Genomic DNA, 24,113 nt, shown 5'->3' with positions numbered 1-24,113 from the left:
TCTTAAGTACATCTTTCATAAACAGTATCTAAACTTTACTTGAGTAGTTTTTTAAGGAGAACTTTTTACTTTTACTCCACTACATCAAGTGTCTGTACTTTTACTTGACTACATTTCTTCCTAGCATTGCATTTCATAACACCAGTGATGTATGGTATTTAAAGCAGGAATATCACCACCTGCTGTAAGTAAGCTAATATAAGCTTAGCAGATTTTATATTTAAGCAATTTCGAGGGTAAGTACTTTTGTACTTTTACTCAAATAGGTGTGTAAATGGAGGATGGTTACTTTTAATTAAAATACTTTTAAATATTTAATGTATGTATTTGTGTACTTTGCCCTCCATTGTATGTGATTCAAAAGAGTACAGAAGGTAAAATTACAGAAATATTGTTTTAGTTGAATATATGCAGTCATGCAGCCCATCACTATGTCAACAAAAATAAATTACTCAGGCATCTTAGAAATAAATTAATTATAAGCAACGAACATATTTTGTTATTTTATTTGTGCAAGTTGTTAGAACATAACATGTCTACTGCCAGTAATTCAAAATACACCACAGTAATTGAATAAAGGTCTTGGCCTCTTACAATCACGCATAGAGCAATAGATATTTCACAACTGTAATAATGGGTTCCCTGTTGAGTCTGGTTCTTTTCAAGGTTTCATCTTATTGTTATCTCAGGGATTTTTTTCCTTGCCACCATCGCCCTCGCCTTACTCATCAGGGACAATCTGATCATTATGATTCATACACATTTCCTCACACTTTTCAGGCTCACTCCAATATTTTTCGATTCAGTAAAGCCTGCTTTGTGACAGTGACCATTGTGAAAAGCGCTGTGTAAATAAAACTGAACAGAATTGAGTTGAATCGAAACCTTCAAAGTAGTTGTGAAAATCAATAGTACCAAAAATTGTCATATTTTCTACCACGGTCATGCAATAGACAAGGCGCTGCTTGGGGCTTAGCCTCTCCAAACAGCACTACTCTGTAATACACTTATGGAAAATACCAACCAAAATTCATGTGAGAGAAATAAATAACCAAAGCGTTTAGCGTCTACGCCCAAATCCAATCATCCTCTCATCCTCTTGCCACTGCGCATGAAAAACTTTCTAGGGGAAACACTGATGGATATTCACAGTGTTATCCCATGAGGTTGTATATTCTGTAGCTAATCAGGGAGCTGTATTTATGTACCAGTTCTCATTAACTGAATGCACTGAGACTTAAGTTGGATATGTATGTTTGTAAACAGAGCGCGTTTCTCCTCGCTATGTCGTTTAAGCCTAAATTACTTCTTCAGCTCTTGAGCACGAATCGGTCGACACTGCACACGCGTACGAGTGACGAGATGGAGATTTGCAGTTCGCACGTAACGCTCGGCCAGAATGGACCGTTAATGGTTTGGAGCTTCTCGAGCCTCACTGTGTAAATTGAAACTAGGCATGAATGAATGAATTAAATAGACCCTCGTATTCTCTCAACTTCAATTTGCATTTAGTTAAAAAAAAACAAAAAACAAACAAACAGAAAATAACAGTTATACATGCCCTTAATAAACATATCATCGTGTGAGCATTAGCTCTTCTGTAATTCAGTGTGTGGTTACCTGCTTTGTGGAACAGAAATATTTTTGTTTTATTTTACCTAGCTAAATTTTATTTTCTGTTGTATTTCTTTTTTATTCACATTTATTTCTTATTAATAAGCTAAGGTCACTGGTAGTCGTGTAAGCATTTCACTCCATATTGTACTGTGTATGACTGTGTATGTGAAAAATAGACATTGAATTTGAATTTTGAGTTGTATTGATTAGCTAATCCATGTGAATAAACTGAAAAGGTGAAACCTTTTTTTAAAAAAAATTTAATTATGTGTGATTTTAGTGCTGATGTGCATTTCAGTTTACACTGCAAAACAAATGACAAATCTTAGCAAGAGAAATATTCCTCGAATCTAGCCAAACCTATCTATAATTTATTTGTTGTTAAATTTTTAAGTTTACAACAGACCAAAAATCATATTATTAAACTTATTCCTGTTTATATATATATATATATATATATATATATATATATATACACACACACACACACACACACACTAAAAATGTATCTTTTTTTTTTTTTAGTGTAGCAAAAAATTTTGGTTCTTTTAAGAATCAATCTGCCAAAATTATCTGCCAAGAGAAGAAGGCATCTTTCATTTAACCACAAATGAGCTTAATAATCTTATCTTTGTTTTGTTGTAACAGTATTTTAAAAAATTATAGATAAGTTTGGCTAGACTTAAGAATATGTCAAGATGCTAAGATTCTTTGCAGTGTACTGTATAAAGAGTTGTGCATTAAGTCTACATCCACTGAGCACAACTGTCCCTAACAAATATAGCTGAAGTTTTTAGCTAAAGATTTGAACACTGAATGATATTAAAAATAATACTGTAAAGTATTAACAGGTCAAAATTGCTTTTATGGTGCATAATTTTGCCGCATATACAGTACTGTGCAAAAGTCTTAGGCACTATATTATATGCTGTACTAATTTTGTTATATATGTTTATCATGTCTGCATAATTATGTGCAAATTTATTTAGTATTTCCATATATAACTTAAAAATTAATATCATTACAGGCGAATATATGCATGGCTGTTAAGAAAAAAAAATAGTACAAGACTAGTTTTCAGATAGAAACAAAAAACCTCCTAGGATTTGCATAAAAATAGAAAGGAGCGAGTGTGACAAAGTTATCAGATGAACTCATATTCTCCAGCAAGCTCAGTAAAACCTAACAACTGTTTTACTTATAGTGCTGTGCAAAAGTCTTGGGCACATACAAAAATATGGCATAAGCAAAATATGCTTAAAACATTTCTGTATAAAAGAAACTTCTATAAAGAGCACTAAAGAGTAATAAAATACAGTCAATATTTGGAGTGATGACTCAAAATCAGGAGTTTTAGACAGATTTGTGCAGTTTTATAAAAAAAAAAAAAACAGCTGTTAAATTTTACTGAGCTCGCGTATACAGTACTCTATGTCTTGAGAACTAAAATCGCACTATAGGGCATGGCATAAATTCTTCTTCACATTGATAGGATACATGTGTTCAGGGCAGGGCGTAGTTATTGAACTACTAGCCGGAAGGTCCCAGCTTCAAACCCAGCACCAGAAAGTTGTCACTGTTGGGCCCTTGATTAAAGCCCTTAACCCTCACCTGCTCAGATGTATAATTTAGATAAAATGTAAGTCATTCTGGATAAGGGTGTCAAATGCCGTAAAAAGTAATTGTGTTTATTTTATTCTTTCCTTCCTCCACTTGTAGAAGAGCTTCGGAAGTTGAGCTGGTCAGGAATCCCACGGCAAGTGCGTCCCATCACGTGGAAGCTTCTCTCAGTGAGTAAACCAGTTCATTAACTTTAACTCAGTCTCCAGTCTGCTATTCCTTCCTCGGCCCACTATTTATAAACGAACGTCCACATAGACAAACGCTAAACAGGCAAGTTTTTTAGACTCGAACTTGAATATTTAATTTGTTTACACACACTTCCATGGAACTTGTTACAAACGCATTAAATGCTTTGTCGTCGTCGTGGTGTCGCTGCACAGGTGCACCGGCTTTATCATGTGTTTAGCTTTACAAGACACAAAGTTAATTAGCAGCATTTAATGTTTCCTGGTTGTTTGAATGCAATGAATTCGGTTGATGTGCTTATAAAATGGAACACGTCTATAAAGTGGTGTTTCACGCTGCGGGAAAGTGAGCAGGAAAAGATAAAGAGGGGAGAGTTGGAAACACCTGCGGCAGCGCGGGAAAACACTTCACGTGGTAATTGAACATAATTAACATATATGGAAAATTCACTCACGATCCACTTTAATAGTATTAATAGTCATACTCGAATATCTAATCAGTTAATCATATGGTATCAATACAATGTGTAAGATCACACAGGAACAAGTCAAGGGCTTCATTAGTGTTCATATCAAACATCAGGATGAGACGGAATATGATTTTAAAGGCTGTTGTTTGTAGCCTGGTGGTTGGTGTCAGATTGGATAGTTTGAGTATTTTCTAATTCTGCTGATCTCCTGGGATTTTTAAACACTACAGGCTGTAGAAATTATTTTTACCCAAAACAACAGGTTTGAAATCCATCCACTGAATTGTTTCTGGATGGAAATGGAAGTGTTTCTGGGAATCCAGGAGTATTGAATGGTTTGTTGACGCAATCCCTTTAACGGGAGAAACTGAAAGACCAACAACAGTCTGTAGAGCTTACACAGAATGATGATTGGCAGTTCTGTGAGCAGAAGCACCTTGTTGGTGAGAGAGGTCAGGACGGGTTGGTTTGTGCTGACACTACTCGAGCCATGATACAGTGATGCTGGGGCAGAGGGTTAAGGGCCCAATAGTGCCAGCTTGAGCCTGAGCCCTAACCACTGAGCCATCACTGCCTTTCAGGCTTTATTGTATGATATTATTATTACTATAATATTACTATATCAAAAATGATGATGTAAAAATTTGCATTTTGCTATTTATTTTTTACCCAGCAGTATTTAAAAGCAGTCTCCATGAGCTGTAACATGCTTCTCTTTTACATGAATCTCAATGACAAATCAAGTTTATACTTTGGTATTATGGTGGAAATGTGAAATGGGTGAATTTTTTTTTTTTGGAAGCAGATGTCTGGCCGCCCCTCTGACCTTTAAAGGGCATAGCCATGGTGCATTTGTGCTTGTCCTCGATCTTTCTGCTGTTGTGTGTGTGTGTGTATGAGGTAAAACATTGTGGAATTAGTCTAGAGAGGTGAAAGACCCATTCATGCACAAATATATTAAAGGAATTGTTACCTGCATGGTATCACAGCATCTACACATTCTCCATGTCCTTTAAAATATGGATGGAATTTAAACTTATTATAGCACATGTAAGTCCAAATTCTGATTCATGCAGCCTTAACTTGTTTAATGTCTAAAGAATAAAGATTTTAGTATTAGAAAAGCTAGTATTAGAAAATAATGAGTTTTCAAGTAGAATTGTTCAATATGAGTATGGCCTGATGTGCTCAATTACTCTTACATTACTGCAGAATTCTAGTTATAATCATTTTTATCAACAGAATGTCACCTTATATGGCTAATCCATTAATAGTTATGTGTAATGTAATGATGTCCTGATGATAAAAAAATAAAGTGGTTTAATGAAACCTCTTCCTCCTGCTGTTTATTAAAAATATAAACTCATTAAAAATGCTCCATAATCATAGATTGAATTATACATATGAAAAAATATTTTTTCTACTTGTTTCTTTTTGCCACATCTTCGAGTCCTAGTGGAAAACCTAAAACTTCAGCTTTACTTCTAATTTAGTGACAGTTACATGGCTTGTCAGAAAGCAGCACATTTTGCACAAATTGCAATAAAAACCTCAGAGTAAAAAGTCAGAGTTGACAGAAGCAGGGAAAAACTCCCTGAGAGTTGAAGACCAGCTTAGCGGTCACAAATGGCTCGTACTGAAGACTCCTTCCATAAATTCAGTAATTTCATCTTTATGACAAACTTAGTCATATAAACCTGTGATTAAAATTGCTTTCCAAGCTGCTTTAATACAAGAGTAATCAACACCTATCAGATGTCAGACTTCTGAAGGGTCTGTTGTTGCTGCAAGGCTGCTTTATTTTTCATTCTTGCTGTAAGCATGTCCTCATTCGAACAGCTACGGAAATTCAGGTCGGCCTCGATTTATTTATTCTCTTAATTCTAGTGTATTCATGACGTTTTTTTATTGAGAGACATATCATAAGCTTGACACAGAGGAAGGACAGCATGAATGTGACCAAGGTGAAGTTACACAATGTTCTGTCTGAAGCGTACAGATTTTTTGACAAAGAAACCACGCAGCCCTTTAACTGAGTGGGTTTCTAGGAAATTTAATTTAAAAAAAAAAGATTGGCTCTAATATTAGAGTTTAAAAAGTCTTCAATTGCACTTTGATCAGTTGTGAAAACAAAAGTGCAATGCACAATACACTTATACTGTATGTGGGTTTTAAATGTCTCGAGGGTTAGGGCTGACCGGTTGAAGTCTGTTCTTCAGTTCACACTCGTACCAGGAGGCCTCTCCCAATGGCAGACGGGCCACGCCGCGCCGTGCATCATGCTGCGGTGGCACACCGATTGATGTATTGCCAGTCTGCAACTATAATGATGCAGAGGTTTGATATTCTGGCGCAGCTCCTGTATCAGTGTGTGGTCGCTAAACACACACTCACACACACACACAGACTCATGCACAAACATCCAATTCACCTGTCTGACCTTCATTTGCCTATGGCAAGCTCATCTGTCATTTTGACTAGAACCCAAGGCTGTACTCCCGCTCAATCAAATCACATCGATCCGCGCTATCGAGCCCGGTGTGGATTGCGATGTGACTTCATTTGTCCGAGTCTCTTGTCTGAGCTTTGTGTCGGCGTGCGAGCAGAGGAGCGATCTCAAACAGCTGGAAATCATCCTTTAACAAGAGTGATGGTTGACTGGGGAGGGCGGAGTGTGTGTGTGTGTGTGGGGTGCGGAGGTGCTCAGTGAAGGCAGCAGAAGGAGGTGTCACTGTTTCAACAGTTCCTTTAATGTACAATCGATTCCCTGTCCTGCTGACTGCACACAAACCACGACACCCCCCCAGTCCTCTCATCACCTCGTCCCCTGTCGCTCGTCTCTCACAGGAAGCTGTCCAAGTGCTCCTCTAAGTAGAAATCATTTTTATTTTGTCAGTTCCTTGCTTGGGAAAAAAAAAAAATCAACATTTCATTTACTCCCAAAATTGATTCCTTAAACCTTTTTTTTTCAGGAAGGGCAAGAAAAAGAGAAACAATTGGCTGTTTACTGTAGTTCAGTATTTAGCACTTGGCAGGGCCAGCGTTTCTCGGAGAGAGTAAGGCTGGCAGGGGAAATCATCACTGCTCGACTACTCCATCCTTCCCCAGTCTTTTTTTATTTTATTTTGAAAGTCGTTCTGTAAAAGTCTGTGGGAACCCAATAAAACACAGTTGCATTTTCTGCCCTAGTTGACCTGCCGTAAACATTCCATTAACCTTTCCCACTCAGACTCTTCTCTCTCGGCCTCATTATGCAAACATCTCTGTGGTCGGAACAGGCCGTGAACGTCATTCTCTCCTCACTCTCTTTTCTCCTTACGGTGTCCCAGATGTCCTCCCTGATAACAGAGGCAGAAAGAAACAAACTGCAATGTCCCCTTGTTACAGTGCCTGAGTACATAATTCATTGCAACAGTACTATGAAGGTAAAACAGTAGCAAAACCCGAGAGCTTGCAAATTCGAATGTGAGAACTTGTAAAATGAATATTTGTATTTGTAAGTTGAAATTTGTACTCACAGCTCTGATGTGAAAAGCTGCATCTATCGATTTGCACACCTGTGTTTTGAATTCGAAGTTGCAGATTAACAGGCACAATTATGTACTACACATTTATCTTTGCGCTTTACTTCAGTTTCGCTGTACAACCACAAGTCGGCGCTCACAACCTCTCAGATCTGGCAGTACAACCTCAAATCCCGGCGCTCTGACTTTTGCTACTCATTTTGCGATATTCCTGTAGCAAAACTGACTTGTGCACTTGTAAACGCGGGGGCGGGGCTGGGGTGGGAATTAAGTCATTTTATTGGTCAATGCCTCACTAATGAACATTTAATTGGTTGGAGCCAGCCAATGAAGTGGGACGTTTTGTGCGCGATGACGTCACAGACTACACAGAGCAGCTCGCGCCGTTTCGGTGGTCGTCTATGCCAACCAATTAAACGGCATTGCTGCGCTTTTACTGGTATATAAAATCCAGTAAAACTAATGATAGTTAATTAAAAAAAAATTCCAAGTGTTTAAAAACAAAATAGCTGATACATATGCATACAAATGTTTGCATTGTGGCTGGCGTTGTTCATTAGTGAGGCATTGACCAATAAAATGACTTCATTCCCACCCCAGCCCCGCCCCCGCGTTTACAAGTGCACAAGTCAGTTTTGCTACAGGAATATCGCAAAATGTCAGAGCGCCGGGATTTGAGGTTGTACTGCCAGATCTGAGAGGTTGTAAGCCCCGACTTGTGGTTGTACAGCGAAACTGAAGTAAAGCGCAAAGATAAATGTGTAGTACACAATTGTGCCTGTTAATCTGCAACTTTGAATTCAAAACACAGGTGTGCAAATCGTTAGATGCAGCTTTTCACATCAGAGCTGTGAGTACAAATTTCAACTTACAAATACAAATATTCATTTTACAAGTTCTCACATTCGAATTTGCAAGCTCTCGGGTTTTGCTACTGTTTTACCTTCATACAGTACTGTTAGAGTGTAACAGAAAAATAGTATGTTTTGATTTTTTTTGATCAACTTGATCATAGATTAAAAAATTAAATAGTACATTTAAACCTAGATTTCAACTTTTTTAAAGCCAGTAGACAGAGCAACAAAGACAGGGGAGACAGATAAGCGTGCCTGATGTACTTTATCAGGTACAGGGTGTATAGAAAGGAATCGCCCCCTTTAAAAACATTTTGTTTGCACTTTTTTTTTTTTTTTTGCTTTGCAGCCTGAAATAAAGACAGTGCATTTTTTTGTTTTATCCTGTTGTATTTACTTTTAACATCCAAGTAAAAGATTAAAATTAGAGGGGGGAAAAAACAGAACCAGTGATTTTGGAAAAGGATCACCCCTCCTAAAAATGACTTGTTTATTAGTCACTTTTTATTAGTTTTTAATACTTACTAAATGTATAAGACATATAGCGGCTCGAAACAAATCAAACACTAAACATTAATGCTATAGAATTGAATTGTGTAGAAAATGGCAAACTGTTGAATCTAATTGACTTGAGGGTCAAACTGCTGTATGATGGACAGCTGTATTATTTTATATATATATATATATATATATATACTGTATACGAATGATTGCTGTAGTAGCAGTGCTTTTACACGAGTCACTTTTTCACTGTACTATTCCTCTACTGTTTGTAGTATTGATTTTTGTAAGCACTATATGCTTTACGTTAAAATCAGGACATACATTTATGATATATTTGAACATTTCAGCTTGCAACTAAAACAGATTAATTGTATTTTATTAGCATTTTAAATGACAAATGTCTTGATTGCATTTGCATTAACATCCTAATAATCATGTGGTAACCGCTAAGCAAAAAAATGTCTTTTAAAAAAGTTTTTCATTTAAGCCGTGCTTCACATTATGCATCACTGTCTAATTATTTTGTTCGTTTTAATAAAGGATTAATAACTAATGTGTATTTTGAAGTTAATGCTCATGTATATATATTTTTTTCCAATTCCCCCCCCAAATTTTCCAGAAGAATTACTTTTAATTTAGAGCCTGGGAGAATAAGTGAGGAGCTCGGGGTTTGAGTTAAAGCGAGGCCTCGTGGGAAAAGCTCCGTTACGAATCGGGTTGAGAAACTGTCAAGAGTTTGCAAGACGTCATTAGAAATTTAAAATAGACAATTGTAATTTGAGATTTTTCTTGGTCACTGCATAATTTAAAACGTGATGTATATAATAAATGAAATGTCTACAACGCAGAAGTGGTTTTATATTTATCAGGATGTTTTGGATTATGTGAAAATCACGATCTGCCTTTTAGAGCAATACAGAATGTGAGATACTAACCTAGTTTTCTGTCTTTTGAAATTTAAGTTTGAGTAAACTTAAAACTAATCCCCATTTAAATGTCACTATACTCAAATATATCCGTCTTATGACCAAAAGTAAAGGGACACCTGCCCACCATGCCTGTAAGTTGTTTTTCCTCAGCCACAAAAGTTAAAAGCACAGAATTTTTATATACTGTATAAAGTGTCTTCGTATGCTATAGAATTAATGTATTTCACTAGAACTAAGAAGCCCCAAAGTGTTTTCAGAAGTCTAGTTGTCTCTGCTGTCCAATCAGCTAAGGATAAGATTAATTCCAGAGGAATTAATTCCAGGTGAAGGGCTATAGCAAAGATTGATCGTGTACAGGATGTTACCAGATTCTGAGCCGCACTAATTTTAAACCTTTGTCTCTTTTCTATTTTTTAAACACTTACCCAAAAACACTCATTCTCCTGATTTAAAAGCAGATTATTACATAGCCCATGTCTGCGCAGTCATTATTAGCATGAACTTTAAATGTACAGCAGTCTGCTTATACTGTATAGTGGATTAATTTATTTATGCAAATTACAGTCACTTACTTAAAGTGCTCTGTGTTCGTACAAGTTTTGTATCTTCTAATGAAGTCGTTTAAATGTGCTTGGTTTAAGGCACTCTGTAATTGTATCATCCGTGATTTAGTACAGTCTTGTACTTGGTGCACGTTACACACAAGCTCCGTAGTCATTTTAACTGTAGACCTGGAGCAGCTCACATGCTGTGCTTTAATAAATAAAGGGACAAACACACGCAGGTGATTAAATAGTGTTTTCTATTTCGCTAATGTGGCCTGGACGCCTCTGACTAATGGCCCGTGCTCGGTGAGCAGCTGGGAGAGGAGCCTGATGCAGGGCTATAGCCCGACCTGGGACTCTGAGCAGTACACCAGAGCATGAAGGCCTCCCGCCGCTCGCCGGGCATGCTGGGAAATGTGTAGCGTGTCCTCTCGCTGTCTCACCACTGACACGGTGCATTTATTACCTGCCTGTTGTTGCTGCGCCTCTGCACCTGGCCTGAGCAGTGCAAGCTGGCTCACTTACCTTTTTCACTTACATTACCTCCAACAATATGTGTGTGTGTGTGTGTGTTAGCGAGGTGTTATTATTGTATTGATTTTGCTCCTGGATGTAAGAATTTTTTGGGGGGGGGATGTTATATTGGAGAAATCCCAAGTTCCACTTAGTCTATATAATATAATCAAAAATATCATAGTACAGTTAGTTCTATTGGTACAAGTTATGTTAGGAGTAACGATGCAGGATACTGAAATAAATGATGTGTCAGTGTAGGAATCGTGCCAGTTAGGTCTGGAGCTGTTAATCCATTGGGCCAATTTGTTGAAATGATCTGCATGGATTTTTATATTTGGCATGTAATTTATTTAATGGTTATCATGAACGTGTTATAACACAAGAGCCCATGGGCATCGGTTTCTGAATAGACAATAACACAGTAGTGACGCTGTCGAGCGCAGCTGCACCGCTCCGCTCCTACAGTCGTACCACATAGCGCGCAGAACCGTTTCTAGGCACCCTACGCAACACGAAGGCGCTTTTGAAGAAGATGAAAACAGAACGATCGATCAGGCTCGCAACTTATAGGCTTCGTGCTGTCAGGCTGAATTTTGAACATAGGTTTAACGTCAAGTCCAAGTGATTTTGCAACCCTTAAAAGCTCGGCCAATAGAAAACACCAGAGCATGTCATGCTGCCTTTTTTACTTCCACGCTGAAGGAAATCACATAACCGAGACAAAACTTACAGTGACTGGGGGAATGAAAGGGCAGTTATAAAAAAAAATTATAATAATAAAAAAAAAGAAAGAAAAGAAGTAATACTTAAACACTGATGTTTCAGTCAGGAACCTGAGAGCATGATTGATGCAGCTTGTGCAGATAACATCACATCAATGATGCACGAACATTAAAAATGAAAAAACAAACAAAAAAAGCACCTGAAACCTTCTGCATGCTGAGAGAAATAATCTACACAGCCGATGTTATTAGACTCTCGTATTACATTTCATTTTCAGCAGTTTAATTTGTTGTGATCAAGTAGTGCTGCAGGTTCATAGTTTAATAACACTGGATAAGCTTAAACTGGCTCATTCTGACTAGTTAGTGTGAAGTGTTTATGGTGTTTTTAGCTGTACAGGACATTTTGTTCAAAGCTAATTTCTCATTTGTGCATTAAATTGCTTGTTATTGTGGCACGGAGCAATCATTAGATTAGTCCTAGAGGTCTGTGGAGTAATAAGATGTTAAACATTATTCTGTACAGTATTGCATTCGTATTAGGGGGAGAACAAAACTTAAATCCCAAAAGATCTGTTCTACAGCATGTTCTTTATTATTTGTATATTTGTATAAACCACAGCTAACATATTATTTCTATTATAATAATCTGTGAAGAAAATAATAATAATTATTATTATTATTATTGATTCCTGGTGCCAGTCTCACAAGCAATAAAAACACAACAGGAATGTGTGAAGAAGGAAATCATTTGTTAGAGGAATAACTACAGGGTTCTGTGAGTAGCAGCATCTCAAACACCAATATGAAAGTCATAATTATCACATTATATTTTGAACAATTAGCACGTTATATAACATGCAGAAGAGTATCTTCATTAGAAATACAGAAAAAGATGAAGAAGCACAGATACATGGTGTCTATGCACAAATGTGTGGCTGTAATTCAGTTTAACAGGTTTTTTTTTTAAACTGACCAAAAGATGCAACACCAAACATTCACACACTGTACACTTTAATCTCAGGAGAAATAGTTTTCACACTAACACCGATAAAACAAATGGGATGTCAGGTTACGGCCCAGCTCGATGCTTTATAATTAGTCGCGCCAAAAGACGTGGCTATAAAGAAGATGCTCAAAGAGCTTTCACTATGTTTAATGTTCAGTCCGTGGCATGTATTTTGGGCTGTGCGCAGCATTTATTTATTTATTTATTTATTTAATTACATTTATTTTTGTGGATGGGAGCTGCAAAGTGAGCCAAAGGACAGAAGTGTAGAAATACGATATGTCCTTGTAAATAGGGACAGAGAGAAAAGACGAAGGGGAGAAATTAGGCTCTGAAACGAAATGCTTTAAAATATTATGAGAGTTGAAATCAAGTCACACCAAATATCAAATAAAATCTTTTCTTTCTCCCTACTTATCACCAGTTCTCCTTTGCATCACATCTTTTATTAAATCTATGCAAAAATACTTTTTTCTTTTCATCTGTGCCCCCCACACACACAAAATAAAGCAGAAAAGACCTTTTCAAAGCCGATAACAGTGTTTGAATACTTGTAAGAATTTTAAGAATGAGGTGTATTACAGTAGGTGTAGATGATGAGTGACCCTTACTGACAGTAATCTTTATTATTGTAGCAGCCTGTACACTTTCCTCTCTGAGATCTGCCAGTTAATATCCGTCTCTATTCTCAGCATTCACCTTAAAATTCCCTCGTGACTCAGAGCCTTTAGTGTTGAAAGTAATCAGCAACTCATTCTTCTTCACCATGTCTGCCCATTGAAAGCTCAGAATCCTCGACATTATGCATTATCAATTAGGCTTAATTACATGTACATATGCTAATGACCCATAGCCCAGGCATGAACATCGCCGCTTGGCACGCATACATCTTGGTGCAGAACTTGTCCGGGGCGGTGGGGGGTAAAAAATGGCCACTTGGGATAGTGTCTCCTGTGATAAATGGATTTCCACGGCTCTAGATTTCCATGCAATCAATTATTTTATCAAGAGACTTTCTTTTTCAGGCACAGACATCTGCTGCGCTCTCTCTCGCTCTCTCGCCGCGGAATAAGAAAGGCGACGATTTCTGCCTTTTTACTGGTGACTGATAGTGACTGGCTAATCAGCACACTGAACACTAAGAATTCATTTTTCATGTCTTACTTTAACCAAAATGACTGAACTACAGGCATATTTTTCTTGCTGGCGCAAAGACTAATTGGCGCTCTCAATATTTCCACAGTATTTCTTATATCTTAGGTCAGAGTGTACCGGACAAAAATTGGAAGACAGATGTGATTAAGTAAGTGTATCTGTTTCAGTAATTTTTGCACTGTCTGTCAGTCCCAGTGAAGCAGAAAGGCCTCTGTGCTTGTCAGTCATGGTGAAGATAGGCTTCAATGCCTGCCAGTCTCAGTAAATGAGGTGTGGCTTCTGTGTGCAGCAGTCCTGGTAAAGAAGATGCTCGTCTGTGCTTGGTGGTCCCAGTAAATCAGTGTGGTCTCTGTTATTGCCAGTTAAGGAGGACTGTACTCTGTGCCAGTTAGTTCCAAGAACAAAAGGACTGTACTCTGTGCCAGTCAGTCCCAGTAAATAAGTGTGGTCTCTGTGCTGGTCAGTCCCAGAATGAGGACTGTTCTCTGTGCGGGTCAGTACCAGTAAAAAAGGACCGTACCCTGTGCCGGTCAGTACCAGTAAAAGAGGACCATACCTTGTGCCGGTCAGTACCAGTAAAAGAGGATTGTTCTCTGTGCCGGTCAGTACCAGTAAAAAATGGACCATACTTTGTGTCGGTCAATACCAGTAAAAGAGGACCGTACTCTGTGTCGGTCAGTACCAGGATAAGAGGACCATCCTTTGTGTCAGTTAGTCCCAATTAAAAGAGGACCGTACTCTGTGCCAGTCCCAATAAATAAGGATTGTTCTCTCTGCCAGTCAGTCTTAGTATAAGCAGACTCTTCTCTTTGCCACTCAGTCCCAATTAAAAAGAGTACTCTGTGCTGTTTGGTCCAAGGTCAGGACATGTGGCCCCAGTACCGGTCAGTAAAAGTTGGAGCTGTGGACTTGGCTTTTGAAACCTGTCAGTTCAGATAAAGAAGACGCAGCCAGTCAGTCCCAGTAGAGACATGTTTGACTGTCAGTTCTTGGAATGGTGGTGTATCTGTTGTGCCTGTCCCAGTGAAGACGTAGCCAATATACCTGTCAGTCCTAATGAAGGAGAAAAGGCCTGTGTGTCAGTTCTGAAAGAGACTGTCCACTTGCAGCTAACACTTTTATGTTGACACAATTGCAAATTTCACAGTACAGAAACACATTGTACTTCATTCAAGATGTTTTTTTTTTGTCTTCTGTTCAGCGTTTCATCACTTTGTTTCTATGTCTTTGTATCCATCACTACGCTGACCAGGTTTAAGCATTTAATGAAAATGAAATAATTACATATCACATTGTAGTGCATGATTGTAATTACAGTTTCATGTGTTGGGTTTATGATTACATACAGTATCAGGATATACAGTACATTATATTGTACTGAGAAGTAAAATACACACACCAAGGTTTCTTTACTAGCTGTTATATCAACCGTATACTGTATAACCACCTTGTGCAATCTTACTCGTGCTTCCACTCCACTTTTTAAAAGCCTAATTGACCTGGATCTGAATTCAGCACTAATGCAGGGTCTATGAGCAGCACAGCCAATAAACCAGTGTGTGTTGGCATTTGCAGCGGCGGAGTGAAAGAGGGTGACCGTGCTCAAGCATGGGTGCAGTGCACAGGCAGCAGAAATTCCAGAGGGCTAATGTGGTTTGATAGTGGATTGATTAGGAAAGACGTTTCAACTGCCCTTCCATAATGGACTGTGTGTGTCTGTGTCTGTGCGTATTGCTGTCCTTAGGGTTACCTGCCTGCCAATGCCGAGCGCAGAGCCAGCACGCTTCAGAGAAAACGGCAGGAGTACTTCGGTTTCATCGAGCAGTACTACGACTCCCGCAATGACGAGCATCACCAGGACACCTACAGACAGGTAACGCATGCCACCACTCGTACCCTGTCAGATGTCACTTGTTTGAATTGGGCTTGTTTGTTTGATTGTATGTTACCTTGGATTTCCAAACAAATCTGGCAGCTTTATTTTTGGGGTGAAATTTAGGGTTATTCTAGCAGAATTGGCCGTGATGTTTTTTAGTCACAGTTTATGCCATCCCATTAAATACATCCATTTTCTTATGATTTCTTTTTTTTAAGACCTGAGAGTTTGACATTTGATCTGTTCAGTTGCGCTCCCTCTCGCACACAAGGAAGTTGTGTCTGAGCTTTTCTCCTTCATTCTCTTTCCTAGAAAACCATTTCATGACCAAAAAAAAAAAAAAAAATAGAAAAAAAACCCCAACCTTTTAGCTGACAGCAGGGCAGCATAGAGGGTCCACAGCCGTTTGTCAGCCCCAGCGGGAAGCCCGAATCCTCTGTTCCTCTTCTCTCATAAGAACTGGGAGAAAGTGCATTTTTCTCAGTGTAGGAGGAAAAATATGCCTCCACATGATGCTTACAGCACTTTTCCTCCTGATGGAATAACCATCAGCTCTTTTATAATTACCCAGGGTAACCTCATATCACTGCTTGCGGCACCGCGTGTCCCATGGTTACCCATATTTACCAAGGGAGCAAGCCTGGACATACGGATAGAGCTAAAAATAAGACAGATGTCCTAATTGTCTATGACTGTAGTCACTTCTCTATTGGTTCTTCAGTGGTTTAGCTTCTGTTCCGGTTTTAAAATGTGTTTTCCGGCACAGAAAATGTAACATCACAGTTTTATCCAATGATATAAATCTTAAATGCCTCCTATTCCTTGGATGGCTTTAACTAGTTCACACTCTGAGTAATATTTGTGTCCAGGCAAACAGCATGTGGCATGGCGCTGAAGTCAAGGACACTGTTTTCAAGTCTAAGACTAGGATTAGCCAAGATCGGGTCATAAATGGGTTCAGGGCACGTCAGGATCAGGCCCAAGATTGTGACAAAACCCATTGAATCTGTTTCAAGGGCAAGCCTTTTTACGTGAAATATTTCACAGTGCTTAATTCGTGCTTTTTTGAATCATCTTTTTTTGGAGAAAGGAAATACGTTTTGTCAAGATAGAGACAAATCCAAGTACTAATGCCAGTAAGTCAGTAAGAGACAAGTCCAGGCTTTAGTCCTACAGCTATAGTGCATCATTTCTTGGCCTTCTGTTAATTCTTTAAACATATTTAACAATTGGCATACCTATTATACTTAGGGGCATGCCAGAAACAAACATACTTATAGCAGTGCCATGCACATTTTAAATACAAATCAGCTTGGTTTCATTTAAAAAAAATCCACAATACAGAACCAAGCTAAATCTTTTCTAGCCTACAATGGAAAAGTGCTGTTAGGGTGATTAGGGAACCAGTGTGCAGCACATAAGTGCAGTTTGCCCCTCAGCCGGAATGCCCGACACAGCAGGGAGGTTAGCGCAAGCAGCAGGACGCCCTTCCTTCTGTTCCAGGAATAAATGCAAAAGTAGTTTTGTAGTGAACTGTACATGCTACTCGCCTGTAGCAAAAACAGGATTTTTTCTGTTACAGATGTTAACTTCCCAAACAAGCCTACAAAGTGTTATGATGTAAAAAAAAAAGGCAGGAAGTGTTCTTAATGTTCTTAAATCAATCAACAACAGGATAATAAGGTGGCATTACTTTTATAGCTTTCGATATTAACTGATGTGTTTGATTCCTCTTTACACTACAGCACATACTCACCATCACTTATGTTTTAGCATATATAAACAGCTGTTTCATTACTGACACTGGAAGGGAAATTCACCATAAGAAGGTGGCTTCCAACTGACTTCTCCTGCTGAGGCACTGTTTATAGAGTGCTGGGGTGAGGCCTACTGCTGGGAGTTAAGCCAGTTATTACGGCAATTATCACTCTCGCTCAGTAAGAGCTGTGGAAGCTGGAACCCTCGCTCTCCTTATTCATGTTTATGAATGTCTTCCAATTACAGGCCTGAATGTCGAGAGAAAGACAGAAATGCACAACTGTAAAATAGTCTGAGCTCGTGGTGCTGCATCTCATCAGGGGTTTCGGATGATTTAATGGGATGTACGTATAATGGTAGCGTGAACTGGTGACAGTCATCACCAATGTCGAGTTGGAAATTTCTATCACTGATATTATTGGCTAAAATCTAATGTTTTATTATTATTAAATAAGTGGATCTTAATAATTTTGGCAAAAACAGGATTTTTTCTGTTACAGATGTTAATTTCCCAAACAAGCCTACAGAATGTTATCATGTTGAAAAAAAAAAAAACATGACGGGAAATGTTCTTAATGGAAAACAATCAACAACAGGATAATGAAGTGGCGTTACTTTTATAGCTTCCTTTATTACCTGATGTGTTTGATTCCTCTTTACACCACCATCACTTATGTTTTAGCATATATAAACAGCTTATAATAAGCAGCCCTTCTTTTTCTCTTTTTTTTTGAGGTTAATAAGAAATAATCACAACATATCACAAAACAAGAAAACATAGGAAGTAATAAGATAAATGATGATAAGGGCTTATGACAGGGGTAGCTCAGTGGTTAAGGTATTGGATTACAGTTCGGAAGATCTCAGGTTCAAACCCCACAACCACCAAGTTGCCACTGTTGGGCCCTTGAGCAAGGCCCTTAACCCTCATCTGCTCAGATGTGTAATGAGATAAAAATGTAAGTCGCTCTGGATAAGAGCGTCTGCCAAATGCCTAAATGTAAATGTAAATGACAGACAGACAGACAGACAGACAGACAGACAGGTCACGTGTAATAAAAAACAAATTAATAACAAAAAGTAGAATGAAGTAAAATGCATTGTTGCATGTGCAATTGAATTTATAACGAAGTGACAAAAGTGCAAAAGTAGTATTCATTCAAAGAGCAGCATGGTACTGTTTACAGCATGGTACTGTTTATAATGTACATGGTACATGATAAACTTTTTTTGGAAAAGGTTCACCATTTCAGTAATTATACGCTTTCTTTATTAAATGACAACTCATTTTTTAGTTTGTTTATGGTTATTATTATTAAATATAGTTTATGGAAAGCGTCCCTGTGAATAAGCCGTTAGTATAGAAAGTCTACAGTCGTACAAAATCCTGTGATTTGCCTAGACAGAATTCAACAGAGCCGCAGATCTGCAGATTTCGGAATTCCAAGATTTTTGATTTTGATTAGCAAGACACTAATCATTTTAGTTAAGCAGAGTTTTACCGGAATGTTCGTCATTCCACCAAAATAAGTCGTTGTTAAATAATACAGCCTGTCATGTTTTGATGTGCATTATACCAGTTTACCAGTGCAAAGGGAGTGTGCTCGTGTAGCTTATATATATTATAGCAGTTGTATAATTGTTAAGCAGACTTTAGTTTTAGTGTAGAGCAGATTACGGCCTTTCCACCAGACTTTGGTGCACCTATGTTAGGTACGATCTAATGAATGCCACAGCTTCACAGGAGGGCTTAATTGCAATAATACATGAATTATAAAACCAGGGCAATTTCCTTAAATCAAATGAGCTTTAATATTTTTCCATAGTGGTCGAATGGCCCAGTGGGTCAAAGACTGGGCTTCTTATAGAGTTTCCTGTTTCTGGAATAGAAGCAAAATCTCCATCCCAGAACCAAGTCCTTTAATATCACCCCCACAAGAGGCGAAATTATAGATTTAATTAAACAAGAGAGAGACAATCAGATCAAGTGTTTACATGGCTAAGATGTCCCTGTTGAACAGATGATCAACAGTGTACACCAGACCTCTTATTCTGATCCATTCCCAACAACCCGATGGGAGATTTTCATAGGACAGTTTTATTTCAATTATGCACCTCCTGACTTGGGAAACAGCTAAAACTTGGACCTGCTATCTTATTTAGCTTAAAAAAGTACCTTTTTTCCACAGAGTTTGTATCATGGATACAACAACATCATTATAAGTCTAATTTAAAAAAAAAAAGAAAGAAAAAGATGTTATAATTCGTCAAACGTGTACCTCAGTCAGTCAGGAAACATTGTCAGGAAGTTGATTCAAAACAATTAAAGGTTTTTGCTACAGCTTTACCTCACCCTTGTGACAGAGACTGGTCTGTTCAAAGAGCACACATAAACACACAAGAAGAGCAATATAGTGTTATACCACAGGATGCCTCAGTACCGGAGGAGCAACACTTAGCAGTGTATCTGCATTTAAAAAAAAAAAAAAAGGACACACATTTTGAGGACAATAATGTGCAAATGTATGTCCTAGATAGAAGACAGATGGTTTGAGAGATGGGTGAAAGGAGGCATCTATGAGAAAGTGGAAAGCGCTTCCCTCAACAGAGGTGAAGGTCTTAGTCATGACCCATCTCCCATTTATAGTGCTGCCCTTTCATCCATGCCCAGGAGGATTAAGAACACTTCACACATCCACCCAGGGGGGCCGAACCTAACAACCTCCTTCACGAACACAAGGGAGCACAATATAAAAGGTGTGACCATCACATCTTAATGACTCCTCCTCATTCTCACCTTCTCTACTGTACATCAATGAGCCTTTCGAGTGAGAAACGGCCCACTGCCTGGCTAAAAGACAGTCCCACACACTGACTAAGATTTCACTCAGCCACCTGTAGCTTTGATTACAGCACACGATGTGGTGGGTGGTTCATGTGTGAAAATGGTTCCTCATGCTCTCAGAACCACTCTTACACAATTTGATTCCTGGAATATGCCTGTGCTGGCAGAGAAGAAAAACTCCATAGATGTGCTTACCTGGTCTAAAATGGTGACTTTTAACAGTCTAGGTGGTACACTTAGGGTCTCTATACAACCTTCCTCAGACCGAAGAAGCCACTTGATTGAGTTGCGAAACAAGAGGTCGTACAGTTCAGGTGACTCAACTTTCAGACAGTCGTTGATGTGAAGTTCTTAGTAAAGGGATGTTTATTCAGGGAATGGGTTTTCAGGGTCAGAGCTTTATAGCAGTTAGAGATAAAGCTTAAGATTTTACTTAAGTCAGGGACTGTGCTTTTTTTTTTGTTATTGAGTTCAGCAGAGAGGTCCAAGTTGTAGGTTTCTCACCTACCATGTGGAAGACCCGGGTTTAGTTCCCAGCCAATGTCCAAACCCCGGACACTGGATGCAGGGCCGATCCTAATCCTGGATGAAATGGGAAAGTTGCATCAGGAAGGGCATCTGGCGTAAAACATGTGCCAAGTTGTTGTGCGGATCAGTTGGTTTGCTGTGCTGACCCTTTAACGGGAGCAGCCGAAAAACTAACAACAATAACAAGTTTAGCAGAGATGAGGGGGAAAAAGAATAACCAGTGAAGAAAGTAACGTTCATCAGCATAGGAGAGCTTAGTTATTTCATGGCTGTTCTAAATCACTAAATATAAAAATAAGTTGGTTACCTGTTGTTCATTCATACACAAAAGTTTACATAAGCACATATTTATGGTGTAAGAGGAATAAACACTGGTTACAGGAAAATGATGCACTTCATAGTGGTGACGAGCATAAGTGGAATGGAGGTGTGTGTTTTTTTAAAACATGGATGGAGCTTCATGCTATGTCCTGCTCCAGTTTCGCTCGCACCACAAGCCTGAATGCTAAAGCTCAACCCAGAATGCATCTGTGCCTTGCAAAGTCCTCCAACACTGTCCAGTCAAATGGCAGAATGGTGATTTGAGTGGAACAGGATACAGTCTGAGTTGAGCGCTAAGCGATAATGAGTGGATCGGACTGGTGCGGCTTAGAGCGGGGGAGCGGAGTGGGCGAACAGCTCAGTGAGCGAGGCGTGGAAATTCTCACCGCCCTACTCTGCTCATAGACTCTAGGGGTAACAGTAACTTTACATCGTTCCAGCGTGGGTTATTTTCCTCTAATAGCACGTCCCGTCATTGCTTATCGTTGATGTGTGTGTTGGTGTATGTTTATGTGTCTCTTGGGGTTAAATATAATCATATCATATTCTCTTACACTGCAGTTGTACAATCCATGTTTCTGTGTACAGTATGTAGTGTGTATGTATGTATGTGTCTCTCTCTACACCATCAGATCCAAATAGATATTCCCCGGATGAGTCCGGAGAGTTTAGTGCTCCAGCCGAGTGTCACAGAGGTAAGAGGCAGGATGGAGCGGAGACGCCGACGCAAAATAATCCGCCTCCTGCCAGCAGCTTGTCACTCAGTGCCATGTGTCTATCTGACTGTCTGTCTCGCTTGTCTGTCTGATCTGGTTTGATGGCTGGCTCGAGTCTCAGACTGAAACTGAAGGGTTGGGACCAATTACACACCGGCCTCTCTACTCTTAGTCTTAGTCCCTAATTCTAGTCAAAGCAGGATTATTTTTGTGTATTTAACCCTTTGAAGTCTACAACCGATCTTTTGTGTGATTATGGCTGGACATCAAATGTTTTTCTTTTTCTTTATACAGAAACTTTTGTAGAAGTTCAGCTGATCTTTTGTTTCAAAGCATCCATAAAAATTGACAGGGAAAAAAAAAACATTTATATATTAGCACACATTTATTTAGAAACTATTTCAGAGCGGTATTACTAAGCTAATTAAACAGTTACATATTGAATGGGATGCAATATTTCTTTTTGTGCTCGAAAGTCTTTTTGTCCGTCATCAAAAACACCCGAAAGTTCGATTCAAATTAGAACAATTTACATAAAGCAGTTTCCCTTCACTCTCCTTCCACTTCTTTTGCTATTTGTCTTTGTCAAATAAAAACCGTCCCCGGAACCGAGGACATGTTCTTCTTCTTCTTTTTATCTTCCCCATAAGATTATTGCTCTGTATTTAGTCTTTAACACAATTTCAGTTCTGATGTATTGACGTGTTTGAGTCAGCACTTTTTTCCCCCACCCATGTCAAAAAATGACAATCCCAGCAAAAATGTAATGGGTGTTGTTTTTTCAGTGAAACAAGGTTGTGCATCTGGAAACATTCAATCTTAACATTTAAAAAGCAAATAAATAAATAAAATAATAAAACTTGTAGGACTGGCTGAAAGTTTAAACACATTTTAAGTAACTTTTCCTGCTCATCTCTCTCGGGTTACACCACATTGGTGTTGACCAACCATATTGATTGGTTTATATTACAGCATTCATTTTGTAGTTGTTGCTTGTATAGTAACAGCTTTTTCCGGGGACTCGTATGGTGGACGCTCCACATGAGCTAAATCTGAACGAGGAGTGCTCGAATCAAACCGGGACATTTGATTGTGTAAAATAACCCAACACTTCCAGTTGTTATTGTTGGTCTTTCGGCTGCTCCCGGCAAGGGGTCGCCTCAGCGGAATACCCAGTCCGCACTACAACTTGGCACAGGTTTTACGCCGGATGCCCTTCCTGACGCAACCCTCCCATTTTTATCCAGGCTTGGGACTGGAATTCGGGCACTGGCTGGGAATCGAACCCGGGCCTTTCGCATGGCAGGCCAAACGCCTACCACTGAGCCACCAGTGCCCTTAACCGAACACTTCCAGTTATGAAAATAAAAACTACCTTTATTTCTCTCTATAATCCCCTGCTTATCTCAGTGTTTCACTAGTGCTTGGATCCCATCAAGGTAGGAAGTTTTCTCAGTATGCCGGAGCCAGTGGTGTCTGTAAATGATTGTGTGTACAGTTCCCACGAGTTGATGACAAGTTGTTCATAGATTTTCAAGAATCTGGCATTCCAAGGCGTTTCAGTTGGCTTATTCATGGATGTACGGCCTACTTTCAAACGTTTGCACCATTCAGATGTTTTACTGTGGCTGTGAGTCTCATCAGCGTACTGTGCTTGAAGTCTTCTGTAGATGTCAATCGCTTTTAAGCTGTCACTTACCAGAAATTTCATCACAAGTCCCGGTTTGATTTGAACGCCCCTCGTATCAGATGTACTATATTCTGCCATGTTTTTAAGCGTTCTGTAAGGAGAATATAAAGATGAATTATTTTTGAAGAGAGAGTCTGACTAAAGAGAGATTGTAGCTGCTATAATATAGTTAGTGATTAACACAACATAAAATATAACTCTAAATGGTTAAAGTGTTTAATAATTAACATAAACAGATGACAAAATTGTAATGGCTGGTAACTTGCTATGGACGGAGAGGAATAAAACTTATCAAAAACCAACATATTGATTATTTTCCCGAACATCACTTTTACACACTCTTACATCACTCGAACACGTTGCTTCTTTATGTGATAATTCAGGTGACTGTGACTTCAAAGGGGTAAATCGAATCAGTTGATAATGAATTCATGTTCAGGAAAAAAATCTAGTTGTTTTCTTAAATGTTGTTCAGTTCTCAGCCAGACACGCGTCACCATCCACGACCAGATTCCCCTTCCCTGTCGATCTATAATGGCTGTTCCGAGACCGTCCTAACCTGCTTCTGCTCCTGTGTCTCTCTCTTTTTTTTTTGTGTTTGTTCTCTTCTCTGCAGATTCACATTGACATACCGAGAACTAATCCTCTTATTCCTCTCTTTCAACAAGCTTCTGTGCAAGAGGTGAGACGTCCACACCACTCAGTCCACTCACCTTGATGCTCTTT

At 38.8% G+C, this 24,113-nt stretch overlaps 1 protein-coding gene across 2 annotated transcripts in view; it reads left to right on the top strand.

The window, feature by feature from the left end:
* The window catches only part of tbc1d22a (TBC1 domain family, member 22a), a 181,443-nt gene that overhangs the window by 36,354 nt on the left and 120,976 nt on the right, over window positions 1–24,113 (top strand). Inside the window, exons 5-7 of one of the 2 annotated variants that reach the window (XM_053508679.1) lie at window positions 3,337–3,407; window positions 15,398–15,526; window positions 24,004–24,069. In XM_053508679.1, coding sequence (XP_053364654.1) covers window positions 3,337–3,407; window positions 15,398–15,526; window positions 24,004–24,069 — 266 coding nt within the window. Of the gene's footprint in view, window positions 1–3,336; window positions 3,408–15,397; window positions 15,527–21,613; window positions 21,677–24,003; window positions 24,070–24,113 lie in introns of both variants that reach the window. The other variant, XM_053508680.1, reaches the window with a different exon arrangement.

This window comes from Clarias gariepinus, chromosome 12, assembly GCF_024256425.1.
Source record: "Clarias gariepinus isolate MV-2021 ecotype Netherlands chromosome 12, CGAR_prim_01v2, whole genome shotgun sequence".
Classification (NCBI taxonomy): Eukaryota; Metazoa; Chordata; class Actinopteri; order Siluriformes; family Clariidae; genus Clarias; species Clarias gariepinus.
Note: the sequence above shows the minus strand (reverse complement) of the source record. Positions and strands in the feature narration are given on the sequence as shown.